General features: G+C 38.5%; 1 protein-coding gene across 1 annotated transcript; it reads left to right on the plus strand.

The window, feature by feature from the left end:
* The first annotated feature begins 331 nt into the window (after positions 1-331).
* Positions 332-19,887, plus strand: LOC135468891 (uncharacterized). The gene is made up of 13 exons (XM_064747353.1): positions 332-449; positions 691-712; positions 2,464-2,535; positions 8,215-8,345; positions 8,716-8,818; positions 9,371-9,486; positions 10,963-11,035; positions 11,312-11,473; positions 12,083-12,311; positions 12,977-13,119; positions 13,827-13,908; positions 14,690-14,831; positions 17,655-19,887. Exons 1-13 carry the CDS (start codon positions 394-396, stop codon positions 18,898-18,900), a joined length of 2,577 nt encoding a protein of 858 aa, XP_064603423.1. The 5' UTR covers positions 332-393; the 3' UTR covers positions 18,901-19,887.
* Positions 19,888-20,678: the final 791 nt, after the last annotated feature.

Genomic DNA, 20,678 nt, shown 5'->3' on the forward strand with positions numbered 1-20,678 from the left:
TATAACATTGTCGCTTTCAAGGGACACGGTGCTGGCCTGGTTGTTTACTACACCTTTCTCTGTCTGTCACAGCTTCACGTTGGGAACACAAACACTCAACAGGCACAGTATACCTGCACTCGCTAATCTGTTACTATTGTGGAGGGTATACCATAAATCAGATTGTCTAAGCTGATAATCTGCTGCGGATCAAGGAAGGGATTAACTACGCAATAGCTGGGGTTGATCATTCCACGTCTCTCCGTCGATCTGGCTGGTAGTATTACACGGAGTAGAGAAAGGAACGGACGGTCAGTATGGACGTTACCAGGTGTCAGCAATTATCGGGTGGGGTGATAAGACGCACCTGACAAGCATCCCTTCTACCTGGAAAGTTTACAGACAGGTGGCATCATGTTTCACCTACAATATTCCCAAGAACGTGACTTTCTCACCTGGGATGAACTGGGGTAAGGAACTTATTATGGCTGCGAATAAGATGTCACATTATGTATACATTCAGCTTATTTGATCGACATTTACATTAACACAGTACTCAAGTAAATCCTCACCTGAATTAAATCGCTGTCGTTCGGATTTTAAGTTTCCCTACAAGCAAAATACGGCGATGAATGTCAATGTCCCCGAACAAATGAGTATTTATAGCCGTTTTACAAATGTAATTCATCAATCTTCTTGTTTTTCCCCCAGATGTCTGAGTCGAAGCCTTGGGGTAAGTGCTTCAAAATGAAAGCTTATCACATACATACAAGTGTACCTATTACATTATAGCCATGTTAACAGTGTAGTACTATTGCTGCCTTCCTGTAAACCTACATAACTCTTCTGACAGTATATGTACTGCATAGACCGAATATACTATTCTTGAACATGAAGCCAAAATGTACACTGAAAACTTTTACATGTGTTAAAACATATACCCACTATACGTGCGATCCTGCGTATTGTGTTGAAGTAACTTAGGTGTTGTGGTACTAGTCTAAATAAGATGGAAAGAAAATTAGGTCTGGTCTAGCTCAAATCGTTAAATGTGTAATCCAATATGCCCAAGTATACATAGCTTTTCCTTTGTGAATACGTCTACCTGCAACTTTACCTTGAAATAAATTTTTCAAAGAGAACAATCTTTGAATTAATCGTTTAATCTTAGTAAAGACTTGTGTTCATGCGTGTATGTACAGTTTAGCTGATTTCCCCCCATGTCCTTGCCCCCATACATTAAAAAGCAGTGTCTCAGGGGAACGCCTGACTAAACATGTGTACGGTACGTGTGCTTAGCTTTCTAACATACCTGTACTCAACAGGTAAATACGGATTAGTCGACTGAGTGTTGTCAGGTATCTAAGGGGCTTACACACATGTCACCTGTCAATGGGCAATGCAATTTGTCGTGCACCAAAGGCACGGACTGAAAAGAAAGTAGAACCTTGTGTTGAGCCACTTCGATTATGACTATTGAAGAAATTAAATCTGTCACTGTGTGATCAGTGAAAAGATCAAACGCTTATTCTGGCATGCGCTTACCCTGAGCCTGTATAGAATATGCTCGGGGGAAAGGTTTTTACTAACTAAATGTCATAGCCACCCTGCAAATCTCAGCCCGTTACATCACGCATTATAGACGTTATAGCCTACGAGTAGATGTATTCGACTTAAATTACGGTATCATCTACCTGCCCTTAACGAGTGGAAAGAGAAGATGGACACCGACAGAAGGGGGCATAAATTTAATTTGAAAAAGGCTACTACATATAGTTATCGCACCTATAACCTCACGTTCTTGAATAACCACAGCTTATGTCGCACAATTCCAATCATAAATAAAAATGAAATCCGAAACCTGGTCGTATAAAATTAATGCATGCAATTACATTTATATCTTCAAGTAGTCCAATACAAAACAAACACACCTCGGACGTGCTTCTCACATGTCGTTTATTTCAGTATTTATTTGCTGGGCTGCCTTGATTTAGTTAGTAAAAGTTATGGTGCTACACAGTAACTCGTACCTTCAAATGCCACATAACAACTGGGAGTCTCTTAATCCAGAGCCTTAAATAGGGGGACTGATGTCTTACAAACTGTTTTGTGTCTTCTTTGATTACTGGTCCAAAAATTGCCCCAATGTTATGTGTTATGTTGTATTAATGCATTCATGTTTAATAATTTATGTTTAATAAATTTTACTGAATTCCATCCAAAACATATTATTGATTGACGTGCTGAATGGTGGCATTTAACAGTTCGAGTAAAGTATCAACATACAGAAAAAATATATCAAATGACTGTAAAGTGGTTGTTATATGTGATTATTAGAGATACCAAATATTCCACGGTTGTTACAGCTTTGGTAGTAACATCACATGGAAGTTTTTATGATATCTCTTTGTGTCAACGACAGGTGCGTGTGTAATAGTAAAAGAAGTTGCATTCATGTGTAACAGTTCCAATTGTACCCGACAGTTCCAGGTGGATCTCTTCCGATGTAATGTCACTGATGAAATCAACTATGACGATAGAGGTCTCCATATTCAGGTAAGTTGTGTAGTCACACAATAGTAATACACTTGTACCATGGGGCCATGTAGAAATATACAAGTGTATTCAGCATTGCGCTCTCAGAAATATCACTAATTTTCAAAACAGGTGACTCTAAAAATTGTCCATTTTTTCAAGTTTTTGATTCTTTGATATTATTTCAGTCTGATTATAACTTGTTCGAGTTTACATCTCATTCAAAATTTGGGACAACCAGACCGGATCCACAGCATTTCTCCTTTGATCAAATCTATAGATGCCGAAACTGTTTTGTATATGTGTAATGTACAAACGTGCTCAATGTATAAATGTGATTAATGTATAATTATGTTTAATACATAAACCTGTTTACTGTATAAACATGTTTAATTTATACATGCATGCAATGAACAAACGTGTTTATTGTGGATCATACATGTCTTTGGGGATTTAAAAGGCAAAGAAAACACTAGAATAAGTTATACGTCCAGGAAGAGAGTTCCATTTATTTTTGAAACAATGTATTCTACAGTGGACTTTTCGGACCATACTGTAATCAGCGACGTCACATCAAGTTTTGCTGATTAACTTACACAGACTGCTTGAATCTAGGTCACCTTATAATCATAAATCTGACGTTTTGAGAAGCATTTTACTCCGATGGAAAGATTCTAAACACAAATCCATCTATTCTGTAGGATAATGTCTGATGGTTTTCATCTGATACATACTTTATTTATGTTGTCGCCTTGGCTGTAATCTAACTGTAACATCGTTATAATTTGTTCAAAAAGTTACTTTTCTTGAGGAAAGGAGGGAAACTACATTCTGCATGGTCGTATGATGCTAGACTGTTCTGTCGTAAATGGGATAACGGAGAAAAATTCCAAATCTCAACGGAGCATGACCTAGATTTAGTCACGTGACTGGAATATGCCGCTAACTGACCACCATATAATTGTGAGTTGCTCGAGATAATCTTGAATTACTCGTGTGCTGAGCTTTCTAGACTGAAAATCTGCTGAGGGTAAGTGTAAAATTTTGAAGCATAATGCTTGTGACAAGGTTTTTGGTTGCAAACTCGTGCAAAGTTGATAATTTAGCCTGTCACCGAAGGAGAATCGTGAGGCCAGGGCATAATCTTATTACATGAGATTTTATTTGAACACCTGGGCTATACCGATCAGAAGTCACAGGGTGAATTACTTACGTCACGTTTGACGTAATGGTCATGTTTGACTGGAGGAACAATGTTTACTACTAGCTGTCTTCAGCTGTAACAAACAATAACCATGAGTAATTACCCGAAATACACCTAGTCTCACAACATTTTTTTACTGGCTGTTCTTATCTTAACTAAAACATTAATTAATTTATACATTAATTAATAATTTATCTATTTTATAATTATTATCTTAATTATAAGAAAGCAATGTAGTTACAAACGTGTAACACATGTCACATTACTACACGTAAATTGGAATGTGGAGTAACTGTGCAACAGCAATCTACCATGTTGTCTGACATCCTTTTTAGTATAATTGTTCTACTTGTAAATGTTCTATGTTCATCTTTCATCTGTTGTATATATCACACTTCCGTATATGTACCCTCGTTACTATATAACCTGTTAGGTATCCTATTGTGTTTAATTTAAGGGTTACATGTGTGGAAATAGAGCTTCCAGTTGAGGTCTTTGGGTATGTGAGTATTTTGACGAGTTACCATGTGTGATCTCTGCCAGTATAGAGTGGCGATAGGGACGTGGTTAAATCATATCTCTTATAAAGAATATATACTTCTACATAAGTGGATAAACGAAATAAGTAAATTAATTTTGCCCCTGAGTTGTTATACTGGTTTAATTATTTTGGATCTATTATGTTTTATTCGTAACCAGGACTAGCTTCACATTTTTATGCTCCTAATATTAAAATGTGGCGATGCGCATCAAAATCCTGGCTCATTAAGCACGCGTGGTGTAAACTTCTGTCATTTAAATACTCGAAGTCTTGTATCCCGAGTGGATGATGAACTATCCAGGTGTATAAAAACAAGATGAAGTTAATATTGTATTATACAGACAATTTGATTATGACGTCATTGGAGTGACGGAAACGTGGCTTAGCGAAGGGATATCAGATGAACGTAAGGATAGGGACAGAGTTGGTGGAGGGGGAAGTTGCTATTTATATCAAGTCTTAAATGGATGTAATTCGTAGAACAGACGTTGAAGGTGATATGGAGACAGTCTGTGTAGAAATGAAACAATTTTCCAAGAAAGTACATATTGCTGTCTGTTTATAGACCTCCCAACCAAAGTGCAGAAACAAGGCAAAGCTTTCTAATTGAGTATGAAGACATGTTGTTATTTATGTTATCGGAAAACCTTGACTGTATCTTAATTATGGGTGATTTGAATGATGGATGTGTAGGTTGGCACCAAATTCATGAAAACAGTGAGTTAAATATGACATTATATGATTTAATCAGAGGAAAAAATTGTTTTCAGTTGATTAAAGAACCAACAAGATACACCGAATAATAATGCTAATATTCTCGATCTAATAATATCTGACAGTCTGGGTTACATAACAAAGTCTGAAGCCCAACTTGCTAATTTAGATCACTGTACAATTTACTACCATTTAGATATCCCTTGATGCGAGACGCGGCAAGAATTTATTGGTCACGTATGGGATTACAAATGTGCCGATTTATACGAACTAAACTGCTCACTGTGTCCAGCTCCCTTGCTCGATGTTATGAATATATTTGGGAGTATCGAAAACAAAGTCTTTGCCTGGAGTTACATGTTTTTGTCGTGTTGCAAGGAGTACATCCCTAACAAACATGTTACCATATGTCCACAGGGGATAAACCTTGGATGACAAACAACGTTAGGAGAAAATTACGAGTTAGCAAGAGATGCCTCAAAAATACAAGAGGACGAAAACTGAACGTACATAAATTTCAGTTTTACTTAGCCAGACGGGAAGCTAACTAGTCCAAGCGAGACGCAGTAAAGCGATGCTCAGATCACATCAAAGACAAGCTTTCCAATCCGAACGTAGATACCAAGAAATACTGGTCTGTTCTGAAATCTCTTATTGGTTCTAAAGCTAAACCCTCCATTCCACCGCTTCTTTTGAACGGTAAAAACATTTCTCCCGATAACGAAAAGGGTTATCAGTTTTGTAAATTCTTCGCATCTCAGTCCTCTTATCCCACGATAATACCCAATCTCGCTGTGTTTGCCTTCTTAAATGAATCATGCTTAAAAGCTATTCAAACCAGCCCATCGGAGGTCAAAAATCTGCTTCTTTCCCTGAACACCAAAAGAGCGCCAGGTATAGACGAAATTACCAACTATATACTTAAACATTGTGCTTAATCAATAGCCTTTTCTCGTTCCTATTTGTTCAATTGCTCACTACAATCTGGAGAGTTCTTGTCTTCATGGAAGTTGTCACGGGTTTGACCGATTTATAAAAGGGGGACAGGCATGACATATCTAATTACACACCTTGTGTCTCTTCAACCATCATTGTCGAAAATCCTGGAAAAGATTGTTTCAGTTATATGAATACTGCACTTCAACCCATCTATTGATCCCTAATAACTCCGGGTTCAAACATGGCGATTCCACAGTAAAACCAATGACTAAATATAGTTCACAAAATTTACCAAGGTTTGGACAGTAGAGATGATATGTGCTGGGAATTTCTGGACGTAAGTAGGGCTTTTGATACGGTATGGCATGACGGTTTAATTTTCAAACTGAAGCATTTTGGAGTGGATGTAGCATTGTTACCATGGATTAAGAGCTACTTAAGTGGTAAATATAATAATATATGTGCTAACGGAGTCAGCTCGAACAGTGAGCGTATTTTCACTGGTGTACCACAGGGACCCGTTGTGGGTCCTCTTTTTATTTCTTACATATGTTAATGATATCAGTATAAACATCGAATGTAACATTAACATCTTTGCAGTTGATACCTCACTAGCTGAACAGGTGCAAGATGTGACCACATCCGAAGAAAAGATCAACAGAGACTTGATAAGACTGTCTAATTAGGTAGAACAATGGCTTGTAATGTTTAATGCCCTTAAAACTGTATACTTATATATGTCCTTGAAAAAAAATATTGTTTAACCGAAACTCTGCATCCAAGGAATTGAAGAAGAGAGTGTAAAATGCCACAAGCACTTACGCATTATCCTACAACAATACGGGAACCATATCAGGGATATTGTTAGCAAGGCTAGTAAGAAATGAAGTATTACGACAAGAGCGAAATGCACTCTTGGACGTAAATGTATTTGTACATTAAATAAGAGTTCCATTAGACCTATTCTTGAGTATGGTGATGTTTTATTTAATAATTGCGGTATAAAGTTATCACAACATATGGAGCGAATTGCGTACTATTCTGTGTTTTGGGATTATTTCCAAAAGCGCCCGTGTGAAATTTTAATCAGTGGATCCAGTGAATTAAGTACAGATGATAAGGTATCTGTCTTTACATGTCTCCAACGTTTCATGGTGTATTAGCTCTCTATTTTTCACCTATTTTTAATCATATTTCCTATATATTACTCATATTTAATATGTTTTTATATGTTTTGTATGTTACTGTATGTATACACTTGCATGTATATGTTCAGGTATTTATTTGGAAATACACGTGCATACATTTGTGTTCAGGTATACATATGAATATTTCACCTGTATAATTATCATTATATAAATATCAGTGTTTATCTGTATACCTTATAATTGTTATATCTGTATTATACTTAATTGCGAACAAATGTATGTCAGAGGAGATCCCCTAGAGGCCAATTGGCTGTGGGTTATCCTCATTAGATAAATAAAGAACTAAATTAAAATAATATCAGCCTTCATGTATCGAAAAATCTCCGTCGTGAAATAAAATCACGACGTTTCCCTATCGGAGGTGTAAATCAATCGGCGAACCAAATATCTTTGATTATCTCTTATTAGCACATTTTACAGCCACTAATATTCTCCACCGGAGGTTTACCACGTGCCAGAGTACACATTTCTGCATAAATCTCTTTACCTATTTCTTATTGCCACATATTATAACCGCGATTTATCCCCACAGGAAATGTACCGCGTGCTGGAGTATACCTTTCTGCATAAATCTCTTTACCTATTTCTTATTGCCACATATTATAACCGCGATTTGTCCCCACAGGAAATTTACCACGTGCCAGAGTGCACCTTTCTGCATAATTCTCTTTACCTATTTCTTATTGCCACATATTATAACCACTTTTTGTCCTCACAGGAAATGCACCGTGTGCTGGAGTAAAGCCTTTTGTATAAATCTCTTTACCTATTTCTTATTATCACATACTACAACCACTATTTGCCCTCACAAGAAGTGTACCGCGTGCTGGAGTACAAGCTTTCTGCACAAACCTCTTTACCTATTTCTTATTGCTATATATGACCACCACTATTTATCCCCACAAGAAGTGTACCGCGTGCTGGAGTACAAGCTTTCTGCACAAATCCCTTTACCTATTTCTTATTGTCACATATTACAACCACTATTTGTCTCCATAGGAAGTGTACCGTGTGCTGGAGTACAAGCTTTCTGCACAAATCTCTTTACCTATTTCTTATTGCCACATGTTACAACTTTTATTTGTCTCCTCCAGGAAGTGTACCGCGTGCTGGAGTACAAGCTTTTGCACAAATCCCTCCACCTTACCTTCAACATTCACACGGATACCTGGAATGTGGCCGCCCTGAAGAAAGCCGTCAGTTTGGTGGAGCACAAGGCCTTCACGTATGTATACCTGTATGGGCTATCTAGCGCAAACAGTATTTCAGTTTCTTTATATCATTAATATGCTTTACAACCGACTCAATATTATTTCAGTTATCATGACGAAGGTATAAATGAAAAATTCTTAAATCTGATGTTAAGTAACAATCAATCAATGAATCAAGCATTCAATAGATCAGTAATGAGAAAGATGTTGTAGCTTAGTCAGAAGAAAACAGTGACTTCTAGACGATTTTGGGATGTACGAAGTACGATGCATACTCATTGCTGAAGTTTGACTGTTCTCCATATTAGATTTTAGAGACCGCTTTAAAGGACAGTTGTATCATTTGATACTTTCAACTGATATTTTGAATGCTGTCTTTCGCAGGTTTGAACAGTTGCACTGCATCCGTGTGGCTTACCAGCTGTACGAACACCAAGACAGCAAGGGGATGTTACTTCAGCAGCGAGTCATACTCAGGACCCTTAAGGTAATATGTGCATGCCCTCTGTGCTGTGGAAGACACCTCTGATCTTTGTATTTAGAAATTTAGAGCTATAAAACCTGCAAGGTACAGAAATTGGCTATCTCTGTTTCTGTTTTTATATGAAATAAATCCTTGCACTATATTAACTTAGTCTAACAGGTGTGATATCTCTGATTTTTTCCCCCATAGGCCTACATATGTTTTAAAGACGAGCACACTTTGATATTCCCATTTTGGGCTAACTTGATAAATTTTTTAAAAAATGATCTTTTTTATGTCGCTATTAATTGTGGTATATGCATCTCTTTGGGATTTGGAATTACTGTTGTTTTTGGACGGAAATTTAAAGTATACAATAACATTTTTATACCTTTAATGCTGGGTTTTTCTATTACTCATTTATTTTATTGGGATTAGACACCGAGCCTCAGAGTATTTTACTTTATATATGGTGCCTTTTTAGGTTTGTTAGCCTTAAAAAAGCTGTCTAAAACCTTATATAGTTAGTGAACTCAGATTAGATTATGATCCTGATAAACTTATTTTTACCTCCAGATGTGTGGCCGGACAATAGCTCCATTAAAACTGATGCACCGTCTCAAACATATGAAGGGCTATTTCGTGGAAGGCGGTAGAATACAACTTGATGAATTCCTCGACTTAATTCTCTGGTAAGTGCGGGATGAAATACAACCTACGTTATAGGCCTAATATGTGCTGTTCATGTAATGTCGATCAGAATTGAAAGTTGTTAGGAAGTGACTGTCCATGGTTGGTTGAACCATGGGAGTCGAGTCACTGCTGTTGAACACAGTGGTGGAGGTCAGACCAGTGTCAGTATAGTGCGAGTGCCTAAAGTGTCCAGTCTAATATCTTCAATATATGTTTAGGAAGTATTATAAATATGTCGGCATTGATACCGACCTGTTACAAACACCGATTCGATAGGAACGGAGTGAAGTTTAATGTTCATGTTAATGTACACTGAGGGAGGCGGACTTGCAGTCATTTGATGGAATATAAAAAGCAACAGCCTGGATTGTAAAACTAGAGCAACGACAAAAGTTTGATAGTTGGCAAATGCTTAAATATTAGTAACTTACACACGCCCCCTAACCTCATGGCTTAAGGAGATGGTCCAAAACGCATTTAATTGAAATTCATCAGACGTCAGTGGCCTATAATTACTCTAAATGCTGAGTTGTCATCAGATTTAATAAACACGAAAACATTAAAACAATGCAAAGGGACTCCCGTGTGACTTTTGTCAACTTCTTATCTTCTGTCACGAACACCGTTTTACCATCCCTGAAAAGGGAGGTAATTCCGTGAGACTTCTGCACACATACTTTGTGAGTTCTGAATAACTTTTATTCCTTTTAACTGAAAAGAAACAGTGCTGAAGTTGATTTGTGATTCGGAACAATTGTAATATTGGAACATTGTACACATATATAGATAACGATAATTGTATCAACAATGTTTCCAATGTAGCTTATCTACAAAGTACCCTGGGTACCCTACACGTAGGTAGTGTACAGCCTAGCGCACACGGACAACATTTGCTGTCCAAAATTAAATGATTCGGAATATTGGTTACCCGCACACGAGTAACATTTGTTGTCCATTTTTGAAGATTCCAGCAGCGAAAACACGGTCACATGATACGTTCAAGGTCATGTGACACTAAAAAGGTGTGTCACAGCTTCCACTTTGTATATAAGGTGACATTTCCTTAGACGCCTATGTGTTGAAGTAGACGACAACAATTTCACAAGATCCAGATTGTCCGCAGACGAGCGACATTTTGTGCAAGGCTCATTTGGTCCTGGATTTATTGATGCTCAGAATTAAACAGGCTGAATCTTTGGATCAAGTGTTTCAGACTTCTTGTTGTGGTTACCCGCACACGAGTAAATTTCGAGGATTTTTTTCTTGTCTGGATCAAGAAATCTCGTTTTCGTCAACAAATCTTGTCTGTATGCGCTGGACTTAAGGATGAGTTCTAAATTCGTGGCCAAGGGACAAAAAAAATGGCCACCGGTTATGTCTGGGGATAACTGGAAGAAAAACAAATCCACTGATATCCCTTACTTTTCCCAGTCACCATGCAGAAGCTGATAATGCGTGTACTTTGTAATGAGCAGGTGTGACATATACGAGGGGTTTCAATCAGACGAGCTCATCTACAGTCGTGGGATGGATAATGATTTGTTCAAGGTAAATCACTACACCTGTAAAAAAATAAGTAATCTTGGTTTTGAAAATCCGCCGTTATGAAAACGTGAATCTGCTACGGTAAAGACATTGGTAGATAAACTCAATACCATACGTAATATTTCATATTCCAGTTTTGTATCAACAGCAATATATCAACGCACTGCTGGCCTAAGTAAAAGTTCTTGAGTGCGACGTAAAACTCCAATCAAATAATTATACGACGGCAGTTACCATCTATGTTGTAATTACTAACTGGCATGTCTATCTGTCCGTCAGCTGGTTGCCTTTGACCGCATGTTAACTCATCATGACCAGAGACTATCTGAACGACTCAACTCGGAATACATGGCAGACGAGTGGGACTTTGGGCAGGAATCTCTGGGAAGTAAACGAATGTTTAAGGAACCACCAGTCAATGATCAAATTAGAGTCCAGCAGGTAAGCCATTGTGTCCATTTGGCCACATTTTCGCTATACAAATGTTTAATACTGCGATCATTTAAAATTGCCATGATTTGATAATTTATTTCTCTTTGATGTAAATGATATCAACATGTCTGAGCACAAGCTAATGGGAAGGCGGCAGTTAGCTGGAAGCAAGACGTCTAGACGTTTTTAGAATATGGGACGAATTGAATATGAAAAGAAATATGATATACATAGTAGAAGATGACACACGATATTAAAACTGTATAATTTTCAAACTAATGAATGTCCGTTAATTATATGATTAGGTTTACTTTAATGTAAAGAAAAGGACACATAATATTATAAGTCTCTGTTTTTCAAATTTACAAACGTTCAAGAATGCTTGAGAATATTCCAACAAACTCCCAATGGCAACCAGCAAATCTCAAGAAGCTACCAAAAAATGCAATGAAGGTACCGACGGATGTCAAAATTTTACCCACCCATCTCAAGAAGATACCGGAATATCCCAACAAATCTCCAAATTGTAAGCGAACCAAGAAATCCCAAGGTGATACAAAGAGTCAAATATCAAGATGGCACCCGTTTTAACAAATCCTTTTTTTTTTCCCTCGACAGGTTCAGAAACAAAGAGCAGCTTTCCATCCACTGAGGACAGAGGTGGATCGTTCTCAACACAGGGTTTACCGGTCTCGCGTTGGCTTCGTTAGACCGCGTCCTCTGACGGCTCCAGATCTCACTCGCTATGGGCAGACAACTGCGTCTTCTAACAAATCTGCCGATGGCACAGTGGCCTTAAGTGCCTACGAAATCATGCAAAAACTGCGTAGAAAGCCCCCTTCATCAGGTAAACCTGTCAATTATTTCCATTCCCCAAAATACTGACACCGAGTTTTACAAAAATCCATGAGGTTCTTCAGACCGAGAAATATTTGTCAACAAGATAGGGTCGGTTCAATAGACCGGGGTGGGGGTAGAGGTTTTTTACCTGTTCTAAACAAAAAGTAAAGAAATTTTTTCAGACTTTTTTGAAATTTGGGAGCGCACTTTTTGACACTATAAAAGGTATTTTGTGGAATGATCAAATAATAATACCTTACTTATAAACAGTTATCAAAGATGAATTCCTGTCTGGATTTTGTGGTCTTCAAACGCTTACAGTTTTATTTTATTATAGAACAGTTTTTCACCGGTGCCCCTTCCTTGATAGATATTTCTTGGTGCATTAGAACGCTCTATTCAGAAACACATACAAGACTGTCATAGTTATGCCGTTATTATGCGATATTGCACGATGCCTAATTCGGTATTGTATATTTAAGTCTTACTTTAAGTAGGTTGACGGTAACTCCACAAAAAATGATATTGATATGACCTTTCAAAAATTATATTATCTGTCCTGAAAAGTATTTTTATCTTCTAAAATGGCCAGCACATTTACTCCGTGGCTGTCTACATTCAGTTAACTTAATGTCACCGAAAAAATGATCAATAACAACTTCATGCTTTCAGCCGATGCCTCTAAACTACGCCATACCGAACCATTTCAACCAATCGCCACCGAGAGAAAACATATACCCTCTGTTGTCACAGCTGATGATGTCACAGACGCGGCAAACAAACTTCATGACGTCATGTTTCAAATGGAAACACTGGTGACTAAAAACAAGCATAGTTATACAGATGACATGACATACAGGCCCAGGGATCACAAAGCGATTTTAAGCTTAAGTCAAAATTTTAATCTTTAAAATTTATATGTTCCTTTCCGTTCACAATAACTTATCCAGAATTTACGTTGTCAAGCAATATTTTGACGTTGTTACGTAAGCAATAACAATTTTACAGTGATATGAAATCTTGACTTAAGCCTAAGTTTGTTTCGTGATCCGGGGGCCCGGTTTTCAGCTACATGAAGGCGTCTTGAAGATTTATTATATCGGGCTCTGGCTAACCCTCGCTTAATCTGCGGCTTTGTAACTTGAATAAAAGCGGTATAGTTTACGTCGGTTTCCTCAACCCGTCGTATAAATGAAAACTTACACAGAGTATGACGTTATATAAAGACCGATCAAATAACTACATAAATGTGTGTAATTGTTATTATTTTTAGGCATCATTAATGCTAAGCCGCATTGTACTGGCACGATTTACCAGTTTTCCCTTCACGCACAACATATCATTTAGAGCTTTAATGAGGGTGACATCGAGTGCTTTCCATCAAAAATCACTAACTAGATACACTGTTATACTTTTTTACATTCTCATTTCCCAGAACTGGGAATCCGTGATAATTAATAATTTTAAATACTGTGATTAACAATTACCATAGGCCTAGAATCCTGTTTGTCATGCTTTTCAGGAAGTCAGATACGAATATGAAATGAAAAGAGACCTGGGCTTCCTGTTACCTCATTACACGGGGGGTCCCCGCCGTGTGCACGGTACGTCATCTTGTTCCGTCGGATTAGAACATATGTCCTCGTTTATTTTCACTTTTATCGTAGCTGTATCTGGATTGTCCATTTGAGTGCATAAAGTGTACTTTTAATAATGTGCCGAGTTTTCCCCAGATTACCCCACCTGGTGAATTGAATATAAGTGGTACTTACAGGAGAGATCCTTTCCAGCTTTAAGTAAGTCAGGCTTAAGCTGTGTAGTAGCAAACTGGAATCATAATGCATGTGTAAATAGAGAAAAATTGCCAGTGCGGCTTGGGTCGCCATTAAGCGGGAAAAGGTACCTCATTCGGTAATTTCAGTGAGATGACAAGGCATCTTTAACCAGCTGATCCACTGAACAGCATAGCATAATAAATAAACAAAGCGACTGTGAAGAAATTCATTTTGACGATCTCAGTATTGCTACTTTAATGAAGTTATCCTCGGGAGAATTTTGCCAAGGGAAGCACGTTTTAGCTATAGAGATGTTTGCAGTAGGCTCCCAGAAAAACATAATGCACAAACATGTCTGAAAAGATAAGCATGGTAATAAACATTTATGGTCATCAGAATGATTTTTTCGAAGTTAATTTGCCCCTTTATTGAGGTAGACGTACATCTATACCTTACCTACCACAAATAAGTTAACGATGCTGCATGCGACTGAGTGAATCTTACATTGTTGTCTGTTATGTACACATCTTCTTGTTTAGGTGATCGGTCACAAAAGTTACGAGTGACCTCCATTATGTATTGACTGAAAACACTATATTTTTTTTTTCAGGACCGGATTCGGAAATTGCAAAGAATAATCCAAATCTAATTAAAAAGAAATCTTCAAAAATATCTCTCGAAGGTCGAATTGATCAATTAGTGCATCCTCGTTCCCATGCGTCTGTGAGTCACTCCAGGACGTGTGACGCCAGGTAAGTTTATCATGCGTATTTTGTAATCATTCCAAAACGTGTGACGCCAGGTAAGTTTATCATGAGTCTTTTGTAATCACTCCAAAACGTGTGATGCCAGGTAAGTTTATCATGAGTCTTTTGTAATCACTCCGGGACGTGTGACGCCAGGTAAGTTTATCATGAGTCTTTTGTAATCACTCCAAAACGTGTGACGCCATGTAAGTTTATCATGAGTCTTTTGTAATCACTCCAAAACGTGTGACGCCAGGTAAGTTTATCATGAGTCTTTTGTAATCACTCCGGGACGTGGAGCGCCAGGTAAGTTTATCATGAGTTTTTTGTAATCATCCCAAGACGTGTGACGCCAGGTAAGTTTATCGTGAGTCTTTTGTAATCTCTCCAGGACGTGTGACGCCAGGTAAGTTTATCATGAGTCTTTAGTAATCACTCCAGGACGTGTGACGCCAGGTAAGTTTATCATGAGTCTTTTGTAATCACTCCAGGACGTGTGACGCCAGGTAAGTTTATCATGAGTCTTTTGCAGTCATTCCAAAACATGGGGCGTCAGATGAGTGTATTACGAGTGTTTTGTACATGAATGAATTGCAGAACTTACATGAACAATTAGAATTAAACCCTGATAGAAGTAAATTGACAAGAGGTCATATTTCACCGCTTAATTGTGACCGTTTGCCATCTATCAAACTGTCGTCGCTGCTCTGGTTTTACTCTCTATGCTATACGTTTTTAACTACATTCAGTAGAAAATCCAAGATATGTGACGCCAGGCAAGTTTATCATGAGTATTCTGTAGTTATCTCAAAACAGGGGACGCCAGGTTAGTTTATCATGAGTATTCTGTAGTTATCTCAAAACAGGGGACGCCAGGTTAGTTTATCATGAGTATTCTGTAGTTATCTCAAAACAGGGACGCCAGGTTAGTTTATCATGAGTATTCTGTAGTTATCTCAAAACAGGGACGCCAGGTTAGTTTATCATGAGTATTCTGTAGTTATCTCAAAACAGGTGACGCCAGGTTAATTTATCAGTAGCCTTCATTAGAAAATCCAAGATATGTGACGCGAGGTAAGTTTATCACGAGTATCCTGTCGTCACCCAAAGACATGACACGCCAGGTGAGTTTATCATGAGTATTATGTAGTCACTCCACGACATGGAACGCCAGGTAAGTTTGTTAGTAGACAACCCTAGACATAGAACGCCAGGAAAGGATATGGTATGTTAAGGCGGGGAATCAGCCCCAGTGCAAGAAACTGTGCACCTCAAGAAGCGAAACTGACAATAACTGTGACTGACAGCTGCTGACACACTCGTAGGATATTTCTTTTTTCAGCTCTGTTTTACTTTTCTCTTCCTGTTATATGGACAGCATGCATTGAAGCAATGTATTGGTCATAAAATTAAAAACGGTAGCCTGCTCCACAAATATCTCTTTTTTTTTCTTTTTTTTTTTTTTTTGGTATTAGACACAGTAGAGTGGGGAAAACCACTGCACCACAAATGTAACTTTCTGAAAAATTCTTCAGCACGCAGTTATACACCAACTGGTTAAATACATATATAACAAATATTCAGCCTTATACTTCCGCTACGCTTAATGTTAATGTTAATGATAACTGGTGGACCACATGTGCTCTCAACCAGGATTCACTTATGGTTTCGCTATAGTTGCCACACGTTACGTAAAACCATGACTTAACAGTTATCTACTCTAATTCATGATAATTCCTCTCCGGCCGTACGTGGGAAGGTCTGTGGGAAGGTCTGTCAGCAACCAGAGGATGGTCGTTGGTTTCCCCCAGGTTCTGCCCGGTTTCTTTCCACCATAATGCTGGCCGCCGTTGTATAACTGAAATATTCTTGAGTACGGCGTAAAACACCAATCAAATATATAAATATTAAATGATTCATGATAACACTTATTTAATGAAAGACAACCTATGTCCTTACTCACTCAAAAATGTATGTTACCAAAGAAAAAGAAATCGTCAGAAGATTCGACTTCATCAGTGCACTGGGCTATGAAGGATACCTGACAGACTTTGGCAGAAATACGGACTTTAAACTTATGCCACAATATAACAAAACTGATCATATTACATAGTTTATTTTTTACATATGAAGACAAACCTTAACCAAAACGAAACTTTGATAGCACGTAGAAATACAAACGTGAAAGTTTCAGTGAAGATATTTTTCTGGTTAACGTTGATTTCATTCTGAACATTAAAGACACAGTGCCTCGTTTGAACGGAAAAATTAGCGTATTTTTGGCGAGTTAATACCATGTAAACATCTCTTTTATAGTCATATAACTTTTATGGGTGATTCGACCAAGTTGTATACTTCTAATTTTGAAAATTACAGAATTATGCCGGGATTTTGAAATTTGCATTTTCTTATCGTGCTTCTCTGGGATCGATTCTCCGCCTTACCATACCACGTCTTTTTATCACTAGCTTTCAGTATGAAATCCAAGACATGGAACGTCAGGTAAGTTATCACGAGTAGTCACGAGTCACTCGCCAATGGTACGTGGCGCCAAATAAATTTATCACCAGCCTTCAATACTCATTCGAATACATGTCACCACAGGTGAGTTTTATAGAGTCAGTTTAAGAGGAACGTGCGCATGCAACTCAAAGATAAGTCACATTATTATAGGTATGCTTCACACAAATCTTTAACTGCTAAAATGGAAAGAAAAATTGATAGCGTTGCTTAATTTATTCAACTTTAGGCTATTGTTTTACCCGTGAGAAATGGAACAGTTAATACTGTAAATAGTGTACAAATAAAGTCGAGTGATTTATGTTGTAGGCACCGGGGCTGGCATGCTGCAAATACCAACGAAGGGCGCCATTACATACTGAGTTCACCTACACATCACAGATCCCCACAGGCTCATCTTCATCAACGTCTCTTTGAAAAGTCTTCCAAGGAAATTCGACATCTACACGGAAGCTACTTGTACCGCCATACTCCTTCACAACAGGATGGTATTGGGAAAGCACGGCGACCATCCACTGCCCCGAGCACAACCAATGGAGGCCATTCTATGGATGGGTCACAAAGCGACTCTGAAGAGACCAAGTGTATGGGTGACGACATGTACAGCGTTCAGGCAGAGGGTACCATCAGAGGATTATCGGAAGCCCAACCCCTGATTCGTGAACCGACAATACCTAAATGTACGAAAGTTGAACCAGAGAAATGCAACATTCCCTCTAACGACACATTGACAAAGGACGAGCCGTCACGTGATTGTCCTGACCCACTGGACCATGCGAGCTCCGATGAGAGAATCCCCGCGCACGGTGTGGAGGACGAAAAAGAAGATGGCCGCCAAGATGTAAATTTTTTGCCGCCACCTTCAGCTGACGCTGTTACAAGACAGGACGAACTAACTACCGCTGAAACCTCGACTTCTAAAGACATTTCCAAAGAAAAGAGCTGCTTATCGCCTCCACCACTGCCAGTTCCGTACATGAAGCATTCCAAACCGGCCGTTGTGGAGGTTGGACAAATTGGTAAAATATCGCTCCTAGAAAACATTGCTGAGTCTCGTTTCTACGAGTCTGTTGCGGAAAGCTCTGGTATCAAAAAAAGCAAAATCACCAACGGCTCGTTAGAACCGTCTGCAAAGGAATCGAGAGGTGATCACAGCGTGGATAATGGAATTGTAGAGTGTGACTTGAAGACAGTTTTGACAGAGACTGCAACATCTGAACAAGAATCGTCCCACATAACCCAGATCGATGCTGAAGCGGAAGAAGAGCAAAAACTCAGAGCTATTGCCATGCTGCGCATTTACACCCACAGACTCGCCACACCTCGAAGAGGAAGCAAACGCTGGAAACAGAGTAGTCGTAGTGTTGCTGGTGAACGAAGATCTGTATCAGCGAGGTGTTCCCGGCCCTCGGGGGCTAACCGCTGTGGAAGAGTTTGGGAGGAAGATGGGTACCGACGTGTCACCAAGTCTGCACATGATAAAACAAGGAAAATGATCAATGTGTTAACATCCAAGTCTTTTATAATCTCACAGAAAACTGGACCGACCATATAGCTGTGTATTTCATAATCACACAAGTCTTTCTTTATTTACCCTGTTTTAATGGTCTAGGCGTTTATGATTTAATTATGTTCCAGAAGCCCACTGTGACCTTCGATAAGAAATGCTTTTCTCTTCATTTCTTAACGGTCATTTCTTGCAGAATTGCATCGTTAGAATGAGTACTTTTATTGGAAACCTATATGTAATGAAGTTTGTTCTGACAGAATGCACTGTATCACATGTTTGTGTGTTTCAAGAGAACAACAAACCTATATAAGAACATCGTCTTACTTAATTAGCATTTAATTATTACTTTCTCAAAACCTTAGTTCAGTTCCTTTTACATGATGTGTATCATTTTCCCCGGGCCCTGCCCGGTTTCCTTCCACTATAATGCCGGCCGACGTCGGATAAGTGAAATATTCTTGAGTACGGCGGACTTGTCTATTACTCGTGTATGTGGGAAACCAGGAGTAATCAAATGCGGCTGTGTAACAGCCGTCTCTAGAGAAACTCTAACAGATCTCTATTGATCAGCAAACTGCTAGAAACTATATGTCAGAGAACTGAACGGAATCTCTGAATCCTGTTATGATCTTGTCGATTTGTATAATCCGGGCAGTGTGATAACACTCATCGATTGAACTCAAGATCATTCGGTAGCTGGAGGCATCGCTATATGTGGGTTATATCCTCTGGGTATTCAAACTTTTTAGAAGCAATGTCCATACAGAATTTCAACTGGAAACTTGAATTTATTCTTATATGATACACAACTTCAGTGTTCAACATGTAAACATTACTATGGACCCCTGGTTTAGATGATACATTAAAAAGCTCTAAACAGTTTTAGTTTATGAGTTATGAGCAAAGAGTTCAATTCTGTAAATCCTATTGTGTTTTAGTTCGTAGCCTCAAGTCTCCTATGAAATGCTCATAGCCAGTGTTCAGAATTCAATCCCAAACTGAATGGTTGTCACTTGTACACTGAGCCTAATCAAATAATAGTACAACACTCATTTGCAAGTTCAGAATGCTAGCTTCCTATCTGATTGGTCTATCCACGGAGGCACTCGCTCATATGTTGTCGTCTGGTAAGACAGGAACGCAACTCTGACAATAATGGCTAAATCTCAGCGAGATTTTTAACTCTGTATTTTCTGCTGAGAAACTAAATGTCCTGTGTTTAGCTACCCTTTCAAACATATCCTAAATAACTGCTCCTGGATGTTCTAAGTTTATTTTAAGACGTCGGATACTTGATGATGTTTGAAAATCCCATCCAAAATTGTGTAGTAAAGAGGCTCGAATTTTACGATAGTTCTCAATTTCGTCAGCACGGCGGTTTACGACATGAGAGTGGCAAGATGAATATATGACAATCAAACAAATATATAAATTGAAGTATATTATTTATACGTTCCATTGGTGTTCCAAATCTGGAAAATATTTTACCTTTATGACAATTCATGACCAATGTTCTCGAGCAGAATGTTCTGAGGTCGTAAGAATCCGCTGCCCTCGACAGCTAGCTGATTGGTGTTCAACGTGCATTCGAGAATATTGTCCTTACATCACGGAAGTCAGGTTTATGAGTACAGGAAACCTAGTCCAAGAGTGTCCTGACATTGGGTGCGGCGAAATTTTGTTTGGCCAAGGATGGCCACAAACCAACGTCATAGCGCACACAATTTAAGCACAAGATGTAGTTACCTGATCCTTTCAAATATGTCGAAGATGTCAGTAGACTACAGCCGTTCGTTTTGAGCATCACCAAAAAATCCCAGGCC

The sequence above is a fragment of the Liolophura sinensis genome, chromosome 6 (genome assembly GCF_032854445.1).
Source record: "Liolophura sinensis isolate JHLJ2023 chromosome 6, CUHK_Ljap_v2, whole genome shotgun sequence".
NCBI lineage: Eukaryota > Metazoa > Mollusca > Polyplacophora > Chitonida > Chitonidae > Liolophura > Liolophura sinensis.

Excerpts from the sequence above, each read along its gene's own strand:
- LOC135468891 (XM_064747353.1), top strand. The coding sequence starts at position 394 with ATGTTTCACCTACAATATTCCCAAGAACGTGACTTTCTCACCTGGGAT. Across the intron at positions 450-690 it reads CTCACCTGGGATGAACTGGG|ATGTCTGAGTCGAAGCCTTG; the intron begins GTAAGGAACTTA and ends TTTTTCCCCCAG. Across the intron at positions 13,120-13,826 it reads TGTTTCAAATGGAAACACTG|GAAGTCAGATACGAATATGA; the intron begins GTGACTAAAAAC and ends CATGCTTTTCAG.